This window comes from Rattus norvegicus, chromosome X (genome assembly GCF_021556685.1).
Source record: "Rattus norvegicus strain SHRSP/BbbUtx chromosome X, alternate assembly SHRSP_T2T, whole genome shotgun sequence".
In the NCBI taxonomy this organism is placed as follows: domain Eukaryota; kingdom Metazoa; phylum Chordata; class Mammalia; order Rodentia; family Muridae; genus Rattus; species Rattus norvegicus.
In genome coordinates this window covers 131,912,797-131,931,384 of record NC_141554.1, presented here as the reverse complement: position 1 = coordinate 131,931,384, position 18,588 = coordinate 131,912,797, and the positions used below count along the sequence as shown (strand labels likewise).

The following is an 18,588-nucleotide window of genomic DNA, read 5'->3' as shown; positions in this document are numbered from 1 at the left end:
AATTGCATTCAAAACAACCAAGCACAAAAGTTGCTTTTTCTCTGAATCCACTTTAATTTTGGTTAATACTACTTTTTTTGATAACAATTATTTGATTAGGGTAAGATGATGCCTTTTGGGGGTATGCAGTTTTTATTTCTCTCACAGTGAACTTTGTTTTATTCACTTGGTAATATTTTATGATTTCAAGAAATGCATACCAAGCTCATTTACCAAGTTTTAATTGAATTAGTTTGCCTTGGGTTGTTATTTATTTATTTATTTTTAGTTTTTGTTGTTAGGCTGGATATTAATCTTTTTTCAAATGAATAGATTTGTTTATATTCTCCAATTCCAAAATCTGTCTCTGTATTATACACATTACTTTCCTTACTCGACAGAAATCATAATTTAATATAGTCTGTCATATGTGTCAATTTATGCTTCTATTGGCTTTACATTTGAGATCATATAATAAAATATCCTTGCCTATACTGATGTCTTTAAATTCACTCCTATATATTCTTATAGTATTTACATTTGTATGTCTTATACTTTGGAGTTTTGATCTATTTTAATTTGATGTTTGTATATCATGAGAGGTGTTAGTCTAGTCACCAATTTTTGAATACATTGTCCTTTTTTTCATTGTATGTTTTTGGTACTTTTGGACAAAAACAGTTTGGCTGTACTGAATGCATTTATTTCTAACACATAATTTTGTTTTGTGGTTGATGAGTTGTTTTTCATGCCACCGTCCTGTTATGCATACTTAAATAAATCATAAATAAATTTTTAAATAATTTTTTAAAGTGGGGTAAAACAAAACAAATTTAATTTCTCTTGATTTTTATTGACTTCCCATATTCATAATTATGTTGTTTAAACATTACGTATTACTGTGATTCAAAATTTTCTCCTTATTTAGTTCCTAGTTTTATTATATATCTATAGAAGTTACATGATTTATTTTTCGCTCCCCCACCAGTCTCCATGAAGATGTCCCTGTCTTCTCCCACTCCCCACACCACCACACCTCCCCACTCCCTGGAGGATCAAGTCTCTTGAGGGTTAGCTGCATCTTCTCTGACTGAGTGCAGACCCAGCAGTCATCTGCTGTATATGTGTTGAGAGCCTCATATATTTCTTTCATTTGTTGAAATATGCTTTATGCCAAAGCATATGGTCCATTTGGGTTAATGGTCAATATGATTATGAAAATGTTCTGTAGGTATTAAATAAAGTTTATGATAAGTAGCAGCTGGACTAACTTAATGTACAATAGAGATAAACTCCGATGGTTCTTTACTATTTTTTTGTTTGAGTGATCTCTCTAATGATGTTAATAGACTGTTGGCATTGGATTCTAAATTTAGGTTTAATGTTTAACTTACATATTTGCATTTATGTCCCTGGATACATGTGTATATTCAATTCTAATAACTTTTGGTGGATTGACATCATGTTTATAATTATATTTACTTCTATTTATTGTTTTGTGATTACTGAGTCACAGTGTAAATTACCTATGAAAAGCAAAAATCTTCTGCCCACCGTTGATTTGTCTCTGTCTCAGCTTCATTGCTTCTAATTTTTGTTACAGTAATTATGTTCCAATAGTATAATCAACTAGTTTTATCTATTTACATTATGTTTCAGAATACTTATTTCTAGCATTTGTTATTTTTCTGATTTCTATATGTCCCTTATTACTTCTCCCCCTTTCTTGAATTTGATATTTCTTTATTCATAAGTTCAAATTTTGACTTTCATAATTTTAGAGCACACTCTAGGTAGAGTTCATAGTTTCATGTAGTTTAAAGGTGGAAATTATCTTTCATTCCCCTCTTTGTACAAATGCTTAAATATCCTTTGTAAGGCCATTCAAATGATAATTAATTCCCTCAGTTTTTGCCTCACTTAGAAATATGTTATTTATCATTCACGTCTAAAGTATGTCATTGCTGGATTTAGCATTCTTAGTTGGCAGCTGGCAGTTTATTTTTAACTTCAGGAATTTGAAAATGTCACCCATTTTCTCCTGGGCAATAATGTCTCAGCTTAAAAACTTGTCATTAGTCTAATGGAAGGTTCCTTTAAATGTGCCTGGTACATTTCTCTCACTGTTTTTAGAAATTTCTTGCTTTCCACTTTTGACAGTTTGAATTAAATGTATCTCACAATGGACTTTTTAAAGATAAAAACTATTTGGGGGATAGGGGTGCTTTAAGCTTCTTACATGTAAATCTACCCATCTTTTGAGCAAATGTTCAGCGATTATTTCATTAAATCTATTCCCTATGTTTTCTTTACTTTTCTCTTTTCCATGGACCTAAAATTCAAATATACTTTGGAATTATAGTGCACTATAATTCTCAGAGGCTTTTATCACTCATTTCAGATTTCTTTCAAGGGCACTTTGTATTTTCCTATTTAATGTCATCTGCTCCTGAGTTTCTTGAGTTTTATTTGACTTTAGTTTTTGTGGTCTGCAATTTCTGTTTGATTATGTTTATTGATTTCCATGTCTTTATTGTATTAATAGTTAAGAACAGAGATGGTTTTCTTAATTTATTCGATTTATCTGTATTTTATTCTACCTCGTTGATTGCTTTTAGAAACAATATTTTGATGTATTTGTATACAGTTCCTTAACTTTATTTTCTTTAGGTATGTTACTATGAAAAGAGCCCTTGAATTTGAATGAGAACAAGGAAGGACATATGGCAGTGTTTGATGGAAGGCAGAAGGGAAAATGATTTAACTATGTTATTAATCTCAGAAAAAATGGATTGATGTAAAAGTACTATAATTCAGTAGAATAATTAGGGAAACATTCTTTTGTTAACTTCATCTGCCTCTTTGTTAATATTTGCAAATTTACCAAAAACTCTTGAATCTACCAATTTTAAAGAAGTAGATTTTTATTTTATAAAATATTTTCTCCAGGGGATGAAGTATTTTGGGATGAAATTTTGAGGGCACATTAAAATTTATTACTACTGTATTTAGTCTTCAAAAACTTTCCAGCAGCTCTGATTAATCAAAGAAAGTGATGTTATCAGAAGAGGGACTAGGCATACTCAGATTCTTCAGATCCTGTATAAGGATTAGGCCCCTAGTGTGGTGCATGCACATATTAGCAAGGACAAGTTGCTCTTTAGGAATCCTTCTCTTTGGCCCAGGTGAGAAAAGAACAAAACTTATGGTACTTGTAAACGTGTATTATTCATTCTCTATTGATATCATACCCAAACTGTAAACGTAGGTATTACAAATGCTACTAATGGTGAATAGCTCTTAGATGGGGGCTAAGACTCATGGACAGACTGACTTGATCATGTACAGGTTTTATACAGACAGACACAGATGCAGTGAGTTTCTGTATGCCATGGTCTTATCGTGTCCAGAACACAAAATTTATTGCTCCCTGACTTCAGGTTTGCACAGACTTTTACTCCAATTCCTGTTGATGATCCCTGAGCCTTGAAAAGAGAAAGTAATGTAGATGTTCCATTTAAAGAGGAGTACTCCACTGACCTTTATTCTGCATTTGACTCATTATGTATTTCTGCCTTAACCACACATCAACTACACAAATGAACATCTCTGATGAGATTTAGGAAATCTGTGCACTTCAGGGCTGGTGTAACTAATAGGTCTGTAGCAACTACTGGAACTGAAGATATGTGTCGATATAAAATTTGCCTAGCACCTGTGTGTCTAACCTAGAGTCAAGTAAGTCCCTTCCCCATTCAACATATGCAACTTCTTTAAAAATTTAAACTGAAAATATTTACAGATTACATATATAGCTCAGCTTGGGGTTATTTTCTGGGTCATTTTATGAAAATGTATATTGAATAAATAACTCATCTAAAACACAACATTACAAATAGCACTATTCTAAATGAATACATATTAATAGACAGAACTGAGTTGCAGTAACATTTTAGATTAAACTGTAAAATAGGCACACAGTTCCCTTTTATGGCAAGCATTCTTATCTGGATAACAAATGAAGTTTGCTCAACCTCATTTCTTTTCATTTTGGATGACATTATCTGGTTAAATGGGATTTAAATCTACCATGTAAATTTGATAGAAAATGTTTCATAATGCATACTACAAACAAAGGAATAAAGTTTAGGGGTACTTTCTCCTGGGTATATTAGTTTATGAATGAATTCATACTTCATAAATCATTCTCACAAGCAAACAGAAAATAGAAATAAATCTATTTTCCTTACATCTCATTGGTTTTTATTTAATTTTTAATGAAATAGAGAAGATATATTTTCAATGACAACATTGTAAAATAGATACACAGCTTAGCTTTCTGAAAGAACTTGCTGAGAGTGTTATAGATCTTGAGAAAGAATTGATTTGGAAATGAAGTCAAGGTGAAAAAATGGTGGAGTGTAATTTTGTGTTGGTGTTATTTATGCCTTTCCTCTTGGTCATCTCCATATTGTCTGTTATCTTCTTATGTATGCCCTACTTTTTTTTTGTTGTGTTCTATTCTTTTAATTTACCTACTTGAAAACTTAAAACTATACACATGACATATATTGTGGGTTTTTTGTATGCCCTACTTATTATGTTTTGTACTTCTCACTATTCAATGATGCTATCTCTTAATTTTTTCATTTATTTGTGTTTATTTATTTATTAATTTTATTGTTTAACATTATAATATAATTACATCTTTCCAACTTCCCTGTTATCCCTCAAAACCTTCCCACAAACCCTACTTGCTCTTTTCACATTCCCGGCCTCTCTTTATCTCTCCCTTTTTATATCCTCCTTCCTTTCTTAAGACTGATTCTTTCCAATTTTAGTTACAATGAAAACACCTCTGTCGTGTTCAAATCCTCTTCTTTATATTTCTATCTACCTATACTTTACTTTCCTTTTCCTCCCTTTTTCATTCCATTCTTCTCTTTTGTCATACTTAACTTTTTCTTCTTACTTGTTTTCTCTTTTCTCATATTTCCAAGTTTCCACCATACAATGACACAAGAAAGTTCTTTCTAGATAGTTGTGTGAACAAGAATTTCAAGTATCCACATATGTATGAAATAAATATCTGTGTAATAACAATTGACAAGTTTTAGGCATCCTGTTATAATATGTATAATCATTTTGATTTTTTAATGGAATAGCTATAGAACTTTTGCATTTAATATGTATGCACTTGGCTTAATTTCTGCATTTATTCATAGAATTGAATTTGCAGTAATATGATGAATAGAATTTACTACAGCTGAAAGGCTTCATTAAAAATAGTGATACATGAAAACCAAAATGAATATGTTTATGGTGCAGTATGTGATATTTCTACAATATATATTTTGTATTATTTAAATTAGGTTAAATATATTCTCAATTTCTAATCCTCAGGGAAAATAACTTACTACTTTTCTACTAAATGCAGATTAGCATACATGTCATTATTTAACAACTGTAATTTTCTTACTGTTTCTAGTCTTAGGAGTGACATTGTGTGAGTGTTGAAATCAATGAAATGTCCTTTCTGGACTTACTGAAGTAGTCATATAATATATTACATTTTTCTTTCATTGAGATGAATATGTTGACTTGTTTGTAATTTCTACTTTTGCAACCAATGTGTCCTTTTCCAAAGAAATCATATTTAGTTATTGATAATATTCCCTTGTCTATCATATAAATATTAATTGAATATCTAATTCCTTCTGTTTATCATTTCTATAATATATTATTGGGATAGTTCGGTTGTTTGTGTACTGATTCATGCAACTGCAAATTTGCCAATTTTATTGACCTTTAAGAACTTTTTTTCTATGAACATTTTTCTTTATTGTTTGCTCCTTTCATTTCCTGTTTCATATTTCTTTTCTTATTACTATTTTTACTTGTATTTAGGTTTAGCATGCATGTGTTTTCCTACCCTGATAAGGTGAACTAACTGATTTGTTTTAGACATTCTAACTGTTTAATGTAAACACAATATGTTTTCATAATTTGACACTACGTGAGCATAGCATGCTTGACACACATTTTTGTATTTTATGTAAAATAATTTTAATCCCCGTGGTTGATACTTGATTATATGATACACATTTTAATATTAGTTTCTAATAAAACTATAATTTAAGTAATTAATATACTTATTTTCTTCAGAAATGCTGTGCTTCTCAGTGTGATTGATCTTGGAAATTAGCAATATAAATATGGAAAAAAGTCATGTCTTTTTTTTTACATTCTTTTAATTTTATTTATTTTTACACTCCAGAATTTATTCCCCCCCTGGTCCATGCTCCAACTATTCTCATCCCATACTATTTCCCGGCCCCTGACCCATCTCCACAAGGATGTCCCCACTCTACCCACACCAAAAGACCTCTAACTCTCCTGGAGCAATCAATCTCTTGAAGGTTAGGTCCATCTTTGCTAATTGAACCCAGACCTTGCAGTCCTCTCCTGTATATGTGTTAGGAGCCTGATCTCAGCTGGTGTACGCTGCCTGGTTGGTGATCCAGTGTCTAAGAGATCTCAGGGGTTCAGGTTAATTGAGATTGTTGGTCCTCCTACAGGATCACCCTCCTCCCCAGAATCCTCCAGCTTTTCCCTAATACAAACACAGGGATCAAAAGTTTCTGTCCATCGGTTGGGTGTAAAAACCTGCATCTGCAGCTGCTTGTTTGGCCTTTCAGAGGGTGGTCATGGCAGGCCTCTGTTTTTAACCATGAGTTTTGCAGGCAAATAGATGGAATAAGAAAATATCATCCTAGTGAGGTATCTCAGACTCAAAAGAACATGCATGGTATGTACTCACAAATAAGTGGATATTAGCAAAAAAAAAAAAAATACAGACTACCCAGAAGACAATCCACAGAACTCAAAACAGGTTAACAAGCTGAAGGGCCAAAGTGAGGATGCCTCAATACCACATGGGAGGAAGAAGAAAGCGATCATGGTTGTCGAGGGTGGGGGGGAGGATAATGGGAGGGAGGGACGTGGTTGGCAATGGGACAGGGAGGGGAAGAGGATCAGGTATTAGGGGGAGCAGTACTGAAGACCTGAGGGACAGCAGAAAGAATGGAAACAGGCAATCTCAGAAAGTAGGAGATGGGGAAACCTCAAGAATGTACCAGAGAGCTGGGAGGAGAGAGACTTCAGGACTCAAATGGAGGGTTCTTAGATGAAGTGGCCTTCAGTGGGAAGAGAGTACTTGTAGAGCCTCCCTAAAGTATGCTGCCTGGTTAATGTTCCAGTGTCTGAGAGATCTCAGGGGTCCATGGTAATTGACATTATTGGTCTTCTTAGAGGTTATCCTTCCTCCTCAGCTTCTTTCAGATTTCCCCTAATTCAATCACAGGGATCAGCAGCATCGGACCATTGGTTGGATGCACATATCTGCATCTGACTCATTCAGATGCTTCTTGGGACTTTTGGAAGGCAGTCATGATAGCTCCCTTTTAGTGAATGCCCCATAGCCATAGTAAAGGTGTCAGGTCTTGGGGCCTCCCCTTGAGCTGCTCCAACTTTGGGCCTGACTTTGTACTTTCTTTTCCTCAGATTTTTCTCCATTTTTGTCCCTGCAGTTCTTTCAAACAGGAACAATTCTGGGTCAGAGTTTTTGACTGTGGGATGGCAACCCCATCACATTGTGGAGAGGAGAGCATTTGTGCCTGGGATTTGACAGCTCATATCATAGGAGCTGAGGATCAATCTCTGTAGAGTAAGTTAGGTGCTTGATATCTCATGCTGAAGTTTGGATTTTATGGTTGAGAGGGGAAGATGTCCCTTAATTTGTATTAAGGAAACACATTATGGGACAGAAATTGTAGGATATATGGAAGGTTTGATTGGTCACAGGCTCAGATCACAAATAGTGTCAGCACATATGGGCCAACGTGTGTGTGTATGTGTGTGTGTGTGTGTGTGTGTGTGTGTGTGTGTGTGTGTGTGCTAAAAGCTGCCTATAGCTTTCCTTCCGCCTTCCAAATCTCCCACCTCAGTGCATTTTTTATGAACCACTCTAATGGGGGTTAGAGATATAGCTCAGTGTAGGATCCTTGCATAGCATGTGTAGGGCCTGGAGTTCCTTCCCCAGTACTTCAAAAATACACAAAAAACACACAAATCTTTCTAATAAAAAAATACAGGAAAGGGGAGATAATACAGGAAAACACACAGGAAATATATATAGTTCAGCCTAACCATTAAAATGCATTACCGAGCCAGCACAGTGGCCATGATTTTTTGATCAGCACATGCTTCATTTTTTTTTGCCTGCAGTTCCCCTCCTATAGTTCTTCATCCCCTACTCCCCTTCACTGGAAAAAGGAGCTCTATATTCCAGGGCATCCCCTTTCCCTGTGGCATCAAGTCTCTACAGGTTTTGGCACATTCTATCCCACTGAGACCAGATAGGGCCAGGTGCCCAGGGCCAGTAGTAACTCTAATAAGGTTCAGATAACCCTTTTTAGTTCCTTAGAGGCAAAAGAGAAAGTCCTTAGAGAAACCAACCACCAAGAGGGCCTACCTGTGGGTTGGAGATTTGGCTCAGTGGTTAAGAGCGCTGACTGCTCTTCTGGAGGTCCTGAGTTCAAATCCCAGCCACCATATTGTGGCTCACAGCCATCTGTAATGAGATCTGATGCCCTTGTATGGTGTGTCTGAAGACAGCTACCGTGTTCTTATATATAATAAATAAACCTTAAAAAAAAAAAAGAGGGCCTACCTGTAAATGACTGAGCTTGGCTGTCATTGGTCAGCTCAGGGATGATGTCACAATTTGCCTTCCTTGTTCCAACAATGCCCACCAACCCTAAAGAGGCTAGGCCCTGAGGCACACATAGAGAGAAAATTTCAGCATAAATAGCATACTTTCTCGATTGCTTTTGGAGTGAAGAGACAAAAGTAATCTTTTCTAGCCAAATCAGCAGGATCCAGCAACAGAATTCAAGCTTTTATAAATATGGAAAAAGTAGTCCAACTAAGGCCCAAGGTGAATATCTTTTCTTACATCCATTTTATGCTGAACTTCAAAAACCAAATGAAGGAGCAACAGCCAAACACCTATGATGACTTTGCAGAATTCTCTCGAAAGTGTTCAGAAAAATGGAGATCCATCACCAAGCAAGAAAAAGCTAAGTATGAAGCCCTAGCCAAGCTTCACAAAGATCAGTAAAAGGATGAAATGAGGAAATATACAGGAAAGAGAAAGAAGAAAAAGAGGGATGCAAATGCCCCTAAGGAGTCCTTATCCTCATTCCCGAAAAGTACCCTGAGGAGGAAGAGGCCTACTACCACCAATGCCAGGGCAGGAAGAAAAACTTCCTGGGATAGGGCAAGCACAGTTTGAAACAATATACATCATTCAACTGACTTTCTAGTCTTGTGGGGGGTTTTTTGTTTTTTTTTTTTTGTTGTTGTTGTTGTTGTTTTTTTGTTTTTTGTTTTTTGTATTTTCAGACATCCTTTGGATGCTGTGCTATGATAGTGAGTAATTTGATTCAGGTCTAGCCTTAGGGAGGCTGGCTTTCGGGACCAAAATATAGTGATTAGCTCAGACATTTCTTAATGTAAACCCTAGATTTGCTGCTGCTTACCTTCTCATGGGAATGGGGTCAAAAAAACAGCAAATTGTGTTTTCTGTACCGGCAGACATTTTGATTTTGATTACAACTCTGGGTTTGGAATCAGGTTGTATCTCTTGAGGGTTAGGTGCATCTTCTCTGACTAAACCCGGACCAGGCAGTCCTCTGCTCTCTATGTGTTGGGGGCCTCATATCTGCTAGGATATGCTGCCTGTTTGGTGGTCCAGTGTGTCTGAGAGACCTTGGGGATCCAGGACAATTGAGAATGCTGGTCCTCCTACATGGTCACCCTCCTCATTTTCTTTGAGCTTTTTCCTAATTCAAACACAGGGGTCAGCAGCTTCTGACCATTGGTTGAATGTAAAAACCTGCACCTGTGTCTTTCAGCAGCTGCTTGCTGGGACTTTCAGAGGGCAGTCATGGTAGGTTCCTGTTTATAAGCATGAAAATTGCAGGCAAATAGATGGAACTGGAAAATATCATACTAGTGAGGAAACTCACACTCAAGAGAAAATTCATGGCATGTACTCACTAATAAGTGGATATTAGCCAAAAAAAAAATACAGATTACTCAGGAGACATTCCACAGAACTCAAGAAGGTTAACCAGCTGAAAAGCCAACGTGAGGATGCTTCAATTTCACTTAGGATAAGAAGAAAGCAATTTCTTTTGGGGGGTGAAAGGGAGGGAGGGAACTGGTTAGCAAGAAGAAGCTGAGGTTGGGGGGGTTGGACTGAAGCCCTGAGGGACAGCAGAAAGAATCAAATCAGGCAACCTCAGGAGGTAGAACATGGGGCGAGACCCTTGATAATGTACCAGAGACCTGAGAGGTGAGAGACATTCAGGACTCAAGGGAGGGACCTTAGATGAAATGCTTTTCTATGGGAAGAGAGTACTTGTAAAGCCAGCCTGGTATATGCTGCCTGATAGGTATTCCAGTGCTTGGGAGATCCTGGGGTTCCAAGTAAATTGAGACTACTGGTCCTTCTACAGGTTTGCCCTCCTCCTCAGCTTCATCCAGCTTTTCCCTAATTCAACCACAGGGGTCAGCAATTTCCCTCCATTGGTTGGATGAATCCATCTGTATCTGACTCTTTCAGCTGCTTATTGGGTCTTTTGGTGGGCAATCATGATGGATCCCTTTTTGGGAATACCTCATATTTTCAATAATAGTCTCAGATCTTAGGGCCTCCCCTTGAGCTGGATCCAGCTTTGGGCCTGACTCTGTACTTCTTTTTCCTCAGGATTTTCTCCAGTCCTGTCTATGCAGTTCTTTCAAACAGGAACAATTCTGGGTCAGAGTTTTGACTGTGGGATGGCAACCCCATCACATTGTGGAGAGGAGAGCATTTGTGCCTGGGATTTGACAGCTCATATCATAGGAGCTGAGGAACAATTTCTGTAGAGTAAGTTAGGTGCTTGATATCTCATGCTGAAGTTTGGATTTTATGGTTGAGAGGGGAAGATGTCCCTTTATTTGTAGTAAGAAAACACATCATGGGATAGAAATTGTGGGATACATGGAAGGTTTGATTGATTGGTAACAGGCACAGCTCATAAGTAGAGTCATAGAGTCAACACATATGAGCCAAGTGGGGTATGTGTGTGTGTGTGTGTGTGTGTGTGTGTGTGTGCGCGTGCACGCACTGAAAACTGCCTATAGCATTCCTTCTGTCTTCCAAATCTCCCACATAAGTGCATTTCTTTATGAACCACTATATTGGGGATTAGAGATTATCTCAGTTGTACAGTCCTTGCCTATATTGTATAGGACCTGGAGTTCCCTCCCAGTACTTCAAAACTACACAACAAACACACAAATCTTTAAATGAAAAATCCATACAGAAAAGGTGAAATAATACAGAAAAACATACTGTAAATATATACAGTTCACCATAGATATAACAATGCATTACCAAGCCTCAGTTGGACTTCTTTTCCCATGTTTATAAAAGCATGAATTCCATTGATGGAACCTGCTGGTTTGGATAGCAGACATTTCTGTCTCTTAATTCCAGGAGTAATAAAGAAAGTGCCCTACATCTGGTGAAATTGTCTCTGTGTTTGTGCCTCAGCCAGGGCCCAGCCTTCTCAGTGCTGGTGGGCTTTTTTGGGTCAAAGAAGGCAAATTGTGACGTCATCCCTGAGCTGCCCAATGGCAGATAAGCTCAGTCATTTACAGGTAGGCCCTCTTCTTTTTTTTTTTTGTTAAGGATTTATTTATTATATAGAATAATTTTTGATCATTACATGTTTCAATTTTTGCTCCCAGTCCCCCTACCAGAGTTCTTCATCCCCTCTCCCCTTCACCTGAAAAGGGCATCTATACCCCCAGGCATCCCCCTTCCCTGTGGCATCAAGTCTCCACAGGATTAGGCACATTCTCTCCCACTGAGCCCAGACAGGGTCAGATTCCCAGGGCCTGTAGCAACTCTAATAAGGTTCACATAAGCCTTTGTCATTCCTTAGAGGCAAAAGAGAAAGTCCCTGGAGAAACCAACCACTAAGAGGGCCTACATGGGGGCTGGAGAGTTGGCTCAGTGGTTAAGAGCACTGACTGCTCTTCTGGAGGTCCTGAGTTCAAATCTATGCCACCATATTGTGGCTCACAACCATCTGTAATAAGAGCTGAAGCCCTCTTCTGGTGTGTCTGAAGACAGCATATGTGTGTGTGTGTGTGTGTGTGTGTGTGTGTGTGTGTGTGTGTGTGTGTGTGTATTTTTTTCTTAAAAATATAGGGCCTACCTGTAAATGGCTGAGCTTGGCAGCCATTGGTCAGCTCAGGGATGACGTCACAATTTGCCTTCTTTGACCCAACAATGCCCACCAGCACTGAAAAGGCTGGGCCCTGGCTGAGGCGCACACAGAGGGAAGATTTCACCCCATGGAGGACACTGTCTAGGCTGCTCCTGTAGTGAAGACCAATCGCTGCTCTCCAATCAGCAGGATCGGAATTCGTGCTTCTATAAACATGGGAAAAGACAGCAAAGTAAGACCGAAAGTGAACGTCTCTCCTTATGTCCATTTTATGATGGACTTCAGAAATCAAATGAGGGAGCAACAGCCAAACATCTACTATGACTTTACCGAATTTTCTAGAAAGTGTTCTGAAAAGTGGAAGACCATCTCAAAGAAGGAAAAAAAGAAGTATGAAGCCCTGGCCAAGCGCGACAAAGATCGGTACCAACGTGAAATGAGAAACTATTCCGGACCGAGAAGGGAGAGAAGGAGGAGAGATGCAGATGCACCGCGGAAGCCCCCATCCTCGTTCCTGCTCTTCTCCCAGGACCATTTTGACGAGATAAAAGAACAACACCCAAACTGGACTGTGGGGCAGGTGGCCAAGGCTGCAGGGAGGATGTGGGCCAGGTGTTCAGAAGCGGATAAAATCCCCTACGAGGAGAGGGCTGCGGTTCTGAGGGCCAAGTACCTTGAAGAGCGGGAGGCCTACCACCAGCAATGCCAGCGCGGGAAGTAAAAGTTCAAGGGATGGGGCAAACCCAATCTGAAACAATAAACCTCATTCAACTGGCTTTCTGGCTCTGGTGTTTAGTGTTTTCAGACTGCCCTTGGATGCTATGCTGTGGTAGTGAGTGGTTTGATTCAGGTCTAGCCTTGGGGAGGATGGCTCTCAGAGAGGCAGCTCTATGACAGGGAACTGGCTGCAGGACCCAAATGCCCTATGCTGACCTGGGTGGTCATGCACATGTGAAAATCCATTTGCATACTGGAATCCAGCTCTACAGCCAGCTGCCTTTGGGACCAACAAGTATGTGATTGGCTCATAGATTTCTTAATACAAATACTGGCTTTTGCTAAGGCTTGCTATCTCATGGGAATGGGGCCAAAAGGACAGTGAGTTGTGCTGACTGGACAGGCAGTCATTTTGATCTTGTTTACAACTCTGGGTTTGGAATAAATTTCTTTGGGATTTGACACATCATGTCCATGTGACAGGTTATTCATGTATTCATGTGGAGCCTCCAGTCTCTCGAGATTTGGGCAAATCTTCCCTGCGTAAACCTAGACCTGGCAGTTCTCTGCTATATATTATGTGTTGGGGTTCTCTTATCTGCTAGTGTATGCTGCCTGGTTAGTAGTCCATTGTGTCTGAGAGATCTTGGGGATCCATGATAATTGATACTGCTGGTTCTCCTACAGGGTGTCTTTCTTCCTCATTTTCTTCCAGCTTTTCCCTAATTTTGCCACAGGGGTCCATAACTTCTGTTTGGTGGGCCTTTCAGAGGGCTTCATGGCAGGCCCCTGTATGTAAGCATGAGTTTTGCATGCAAATGTATGGAACGAGAAAATATCATCCTAGTGGGTAACTCATCCTCAAAGGAAAATGCATAGCATGTACTCACTAAAAAGTGGATATTAGCCAAAGACGACCCAGGATACAATCCACAGAACTCAGGAGGTTAACAACCTAAAGGGCCCAAGGAAGGATGCCTCAATCCTACCTGAGGGGAAGAAGAAAGCAATCATTATGTGGGTCATGGAGGGAGGGAGGGACCTGGCTGGCAAGGGGACAGGGAGAAGAAGAGGATCAGGAATTGTCGAGGAGCAGGACAGTAGACCCGAGAGACAGCAGAAAAATTGGAAATAGAAAACCTAAGGAATTAGGAGAATGGGGGGACATGAAGAAAGTACCAGAGACCTGTGAGGTGAGAGACTTTCAGGACTCAAAGGGAGGGACCTTAGATGAAATGCCCTTCAGTGGGGATAGAAAAGGAGTTGAGCCTATCTGGTGTATGTGGACTGATGTTGTTGCAGTGTTTGAGGGATCTCGGGCATCCAGGTTAATAGATACTGTTGGTCTTACTTCAGGGTTGTCCTCTTCCTCAGCTTCTTCCAGCATTTCCCTAAATCAACCACTGAGATTAGAAGCTTCTGTCCATTGGTTGGATGCACATATCTGCCTCTGACTCTTTCAGCTACTTGTTGGGTCTTTTGGAGGACAGTTATAAGTTAGATCCATTTTGTGAATGTCCCATAGCCTCAGTGATGGTGTCAGTTCTTAGGACCTCCCCTTGAGATGGATCTGACCTTGGGCCTGACTCTGTACTTCCTTTTCCTCAGGATTTTCTCCATTTTTATCCCTGCAGTTCTTTCCAACAGGAACAATTCTGGGTCAGAGTTATAGACTGTGGGATGGCAACCCCATCACATTGTGGAGAGGAGAGCATTTGTGCCTGGGATTTGACAGCTCATATCATAGGAGCTGGGGAACAGTCTCTGTAGAGTAAGTTAGGTGCTTGATATCTCATGCTGAAGTTAGCATTTTATGGTTGAGAGGGGAAGATGTCCCTTAATTTGTCATAGGGAAATACATCATGGGGCAGAAACTGTAGGATACATGGAAAGTTTGATCAGTCACAAGCTAAGATCACAAGTAGAGTCAACACATATGAGCCAAAGTGTGTGCATGTGTGTGTGTGTGAGTGTGTGTGTGTGTGTGTGTGTGTGTGTGTGTATTCAAAACTGACCATAGCGTTCCTTCCGCCTTCCAAGTCTCTCACCTCAGTGCATTTGTTTATGAACCACTCTAATGGGGTTAGAGATAGAGCTCAGTGGTAGGGTCCCTGCCTAGCATGTGTAGGACCTGGAGTTCCCTCCACAGTACTTCAAAAATACACAACAAACACACAAATCTTTCTAATCAAAAAACCATATAGGTAAGGAGAAATCATACAGGAAAATATACAGGAAATATATACAATTCAGCTTAGCCATTAAAATGCATTACCGAGTCAGCGCAGGATCCATGCTGTTTTGATCATTCCATGCTTCATTTTTTTGCACCCAGTCCTCCTCCCAGAGTTCTTTATCCTCCTTCCCCTTTGCCTGTAAATGAGCTCCATACCCGAAGGCATCTCCCTTCCAGGTGACACCAAGTTTCTACAGGATTTGTCACATTCTATCCCACTGAGACCAGACAGGGCCAGATTACCATGACCAGTAGCAACTCTAAGAAGGTTAAGACAACCCTTTATAGTTCCTTAGAGGCAAAAGAGAATGTCAATGGAGAAACCAACCACCAAGAGGGCCTACCTGGGGGCTGGGGAGTTGTCTCCGTGGTTAAGAGCACTGACCGCTCCTCTGGAGGTCCTGAGGTCAAATCCCAGCCACATATGGTGGCCCACAACCTTCTGTATTGAGATCTATTTATCTTTTCTGGTGTTTCTGAAGACAGCTACATTGTACTTATATATAATAAATAAATAAATCTTTTTTTTTCATTTGGGCAGGGTTATCAATTGAGGATAGATTCTGAGGGAAGGATCAGAGCTAGTGTATACTTTCCTTCTTAAATCTGTTATCCACTTCATCTAAGACCAGAGCAGGTACTGTGCATGTTGCCACAGTGCAAGTTTATTTGTGCATCAGTCCTGTTTTTTTTTTTCTTTTTTTTTTCTTTTTTTTTATTAACTTGAGTATTTCTTATTTACATTTCGAATGCTATTCCCTTTCCCGGTTTCCGGGCTAACATCCCCCTAATCCCTCCCCCTCCCCTTCTTTATGGGTGTTCCCCTCCCCACTCTCCCCCATTGTCCCCCTCCCCCCAACAGTCTAGTTCACTGGGGGTTCAGTCTTAGCAGGTCCAAGGGCTTCCCCTTCCACTGGTGATCTTACTAGGATATTCATTGCTACCTATGCTGTCAGAGTCCAGGGTCAGTCCATGTATAGTCTTAGGTAGTGGCTTAGTCCCTGGAAGCTCTGGTTGTTTGGCATTGTTGTTCATAAGCCCCTTCAAGCTCTTCCAGTTCTTTCTCTGATTCCTTCAACGGGGGTCCTATTCTCAGTTCAGTGGTTTGCTGCTGGCATTCGCCTCTGTATTTGCTGTATTCTGGCTGTGTCTCTCAGGAGTGATCTACATCCGGCTCCTGTCAGCCTGCCCTTCTTTGCTTCATCCATCTTGTCTAATTGGGTGGCTGTATATGTATGGGCCACATGTGGGGCAGGATCTGAATGGGTGTTCCTTCTGTGTCTGTTTTAATCTTTGCCTCTCTATTGCCTGCCAAGGGTATTCGTGTTCTCCCTTTTAAAGAAGGAGTGAAGCATTCACATTTTGATCATCCGTCTTGAGTTTCATGTGTTCTAGGCATCTAGGGTAATTCAAGCATTTGGGCTAATAGCCACTTATCAATGAGTGCATACCATGTGTGTTTTTCTGTGATTGGGTTACCTCACTCAGGATGATATTTTCCAGTTCCAACCATTTGTCTATGAATTTCATAAAGTCATTGCTTTTGATAGCTGAGTAATATTCCATTGTGTAGATGTACCACATTTTCTGTATCCATTCCTCTGTTGAAGGGCATCTGGGTTATTTCCAGCTTCTGGCTATTATAAATAAGGCTGCGATGAACATAGTGCAGCACGTGTCTTATTTATATGTTGGGGCATCTTTTGGGTATATGCCCAAGAGAGGTATAGCTGGATCCTCAGGCAGTTCAATGTCCAATTTTCTGAGGAAACTCCAGACTGATTTCCACAATGGTTGTACCAGTCTGCAACCCCACCAACAATGGCTGAGTGTTCCTCTTTCACCACATCCTCGCCAGCATTTGCTGTCACCTGAGTTTTTGATCTTAGCCATTCTCACTGGTGTGAGGTGAAATCTCAGGGTTGTTTTGATTTGCATTTCCCTTATGACTAAAGATGTTGAACATTTCTTTAGGTGTTTCTCAGCCATTAGGCATTTCTCAGCTGTGAATTCTTTGTTTAGCTCTGAACCCCATTTTTTAATAGCGTTATTTGTCTCCCTGCGGTCTAACTTCTTGAGTTCTTTGTATATTTTGGATATAAGCCCTCTATCAGTTGTAGGATTGGTAAAGATCTTTTCCCAATCTGTTGGTTGCCGTTTTGTCCTAACCACAGTGTCCTTTGCCTTACAGAAGCTTTGCAGTTTTATGAGATCCCATTTGTCGATTCTTGATCTTAGAGCATAAGCCATTGGTGTTTTGTTCAGGAAATTTTTTCCAGTGCCCATTTGTTCGAGATGCTGCCCTAGTTTTTCTTCTATTAGTTTGAGTGTATCTGGTTTGATGTGGGGGTCCTTGATCCACTTGATCTTAAGCTTTGTACAGGGTGATAAGCATGGATCGATTTGCATTCTTCTACATGTTGACCTCCAGATGAACCAGCATCATTTGCTGAAAATGCTATCTTTTTTCCATTGGATGGTTTTGGTTCCTTTTTCAAAAATCAGGTGCCCATAGGTGTGTGGGTTCATTTCTGGGTCTTCAATTCTGTTCCATTGGTCTATCTGTCTGTCTCTGTACCAATACCATGCAGTTTTTATCACTATTGCTCTGTAATATTGCTTGAGTTCAGGGATAGTGATTCCCCCTGAAGTTTTTTTATTGTTGAGAATAGTTTTAGGTATCCTGGGTTTTTTGTTATTCCAGATGAATTTGCAAATTGTTCTGTCTAACTCTTTGAAGAATTGGATTGGTATTTTGATGGGGATTGCATTGAATCTGTAGATCGCTTTTGGTAAAATGGCCAATAAATCTTAATTTAAAAAAAGAGGGCCTACCTGTAAATGACTGAAGTTGGCTGCCATTGGTCAGCTCTGGGATGACATCACAATTTGACTTCTTTGACCCAACAATGACCACCATCTCTGAAAAGGCTGGCCCTTGATTAGGCACACACAGAGAAAAAACTTCACCATAGGTAGGGCACTTTCTAGATTGCTTCTGTGGTGAAAGGACAGAAATCTGTGTATACAAATCAGCAGGATCCAGCAACAGAATTCATGATTTTATAAATATGGGGAAAAAAGATGAACTGAGGTCCAAGGTGAATGTCTCTTCTTATGTCCATTTTATGCTGAACTTCAGAAACTAAATTAAGGAGCAACAACAAAACATCTACCATGACTTTGCAGAATTCTCTATAAAGTGTTCAGAAAAATGGCGATCCATCTCAAAGCATGAAAAAAATAAAGTATGTATCCCTAACCAAGCTTGACAAAAACCAGTACGAGGATGAAATGAAGTACACAGTA

General features: G+C 39.4%; 1 protein-coding gene across 1 annotated transcript; it reads left to right on the top strand.

Moving 5' to 3' along the window:
* Window positions 1-12,338: 12,338 nt before the first annotated feature.
* Hmgb4l5 (high-mobility group box 4 like 5) lies at window positions 12,339-13,097 on the top strand. Its single transcript, XM_087601239.1, has one exon. The coding sequence runs from the start codon at window positions 12,541-12,543 to the stop codon at window positions 13,045-13,047; it is 507 nt and encodes a 168-aa protein (XP_087457365.1). The 5' UTR covers window positions 12,339-12,540; the 3' UTR covers window positions 13,048-13,097.
* The last annotated feature ends 5,491 nt before the right edge of the window (window positions 13,098-18,588 follow it).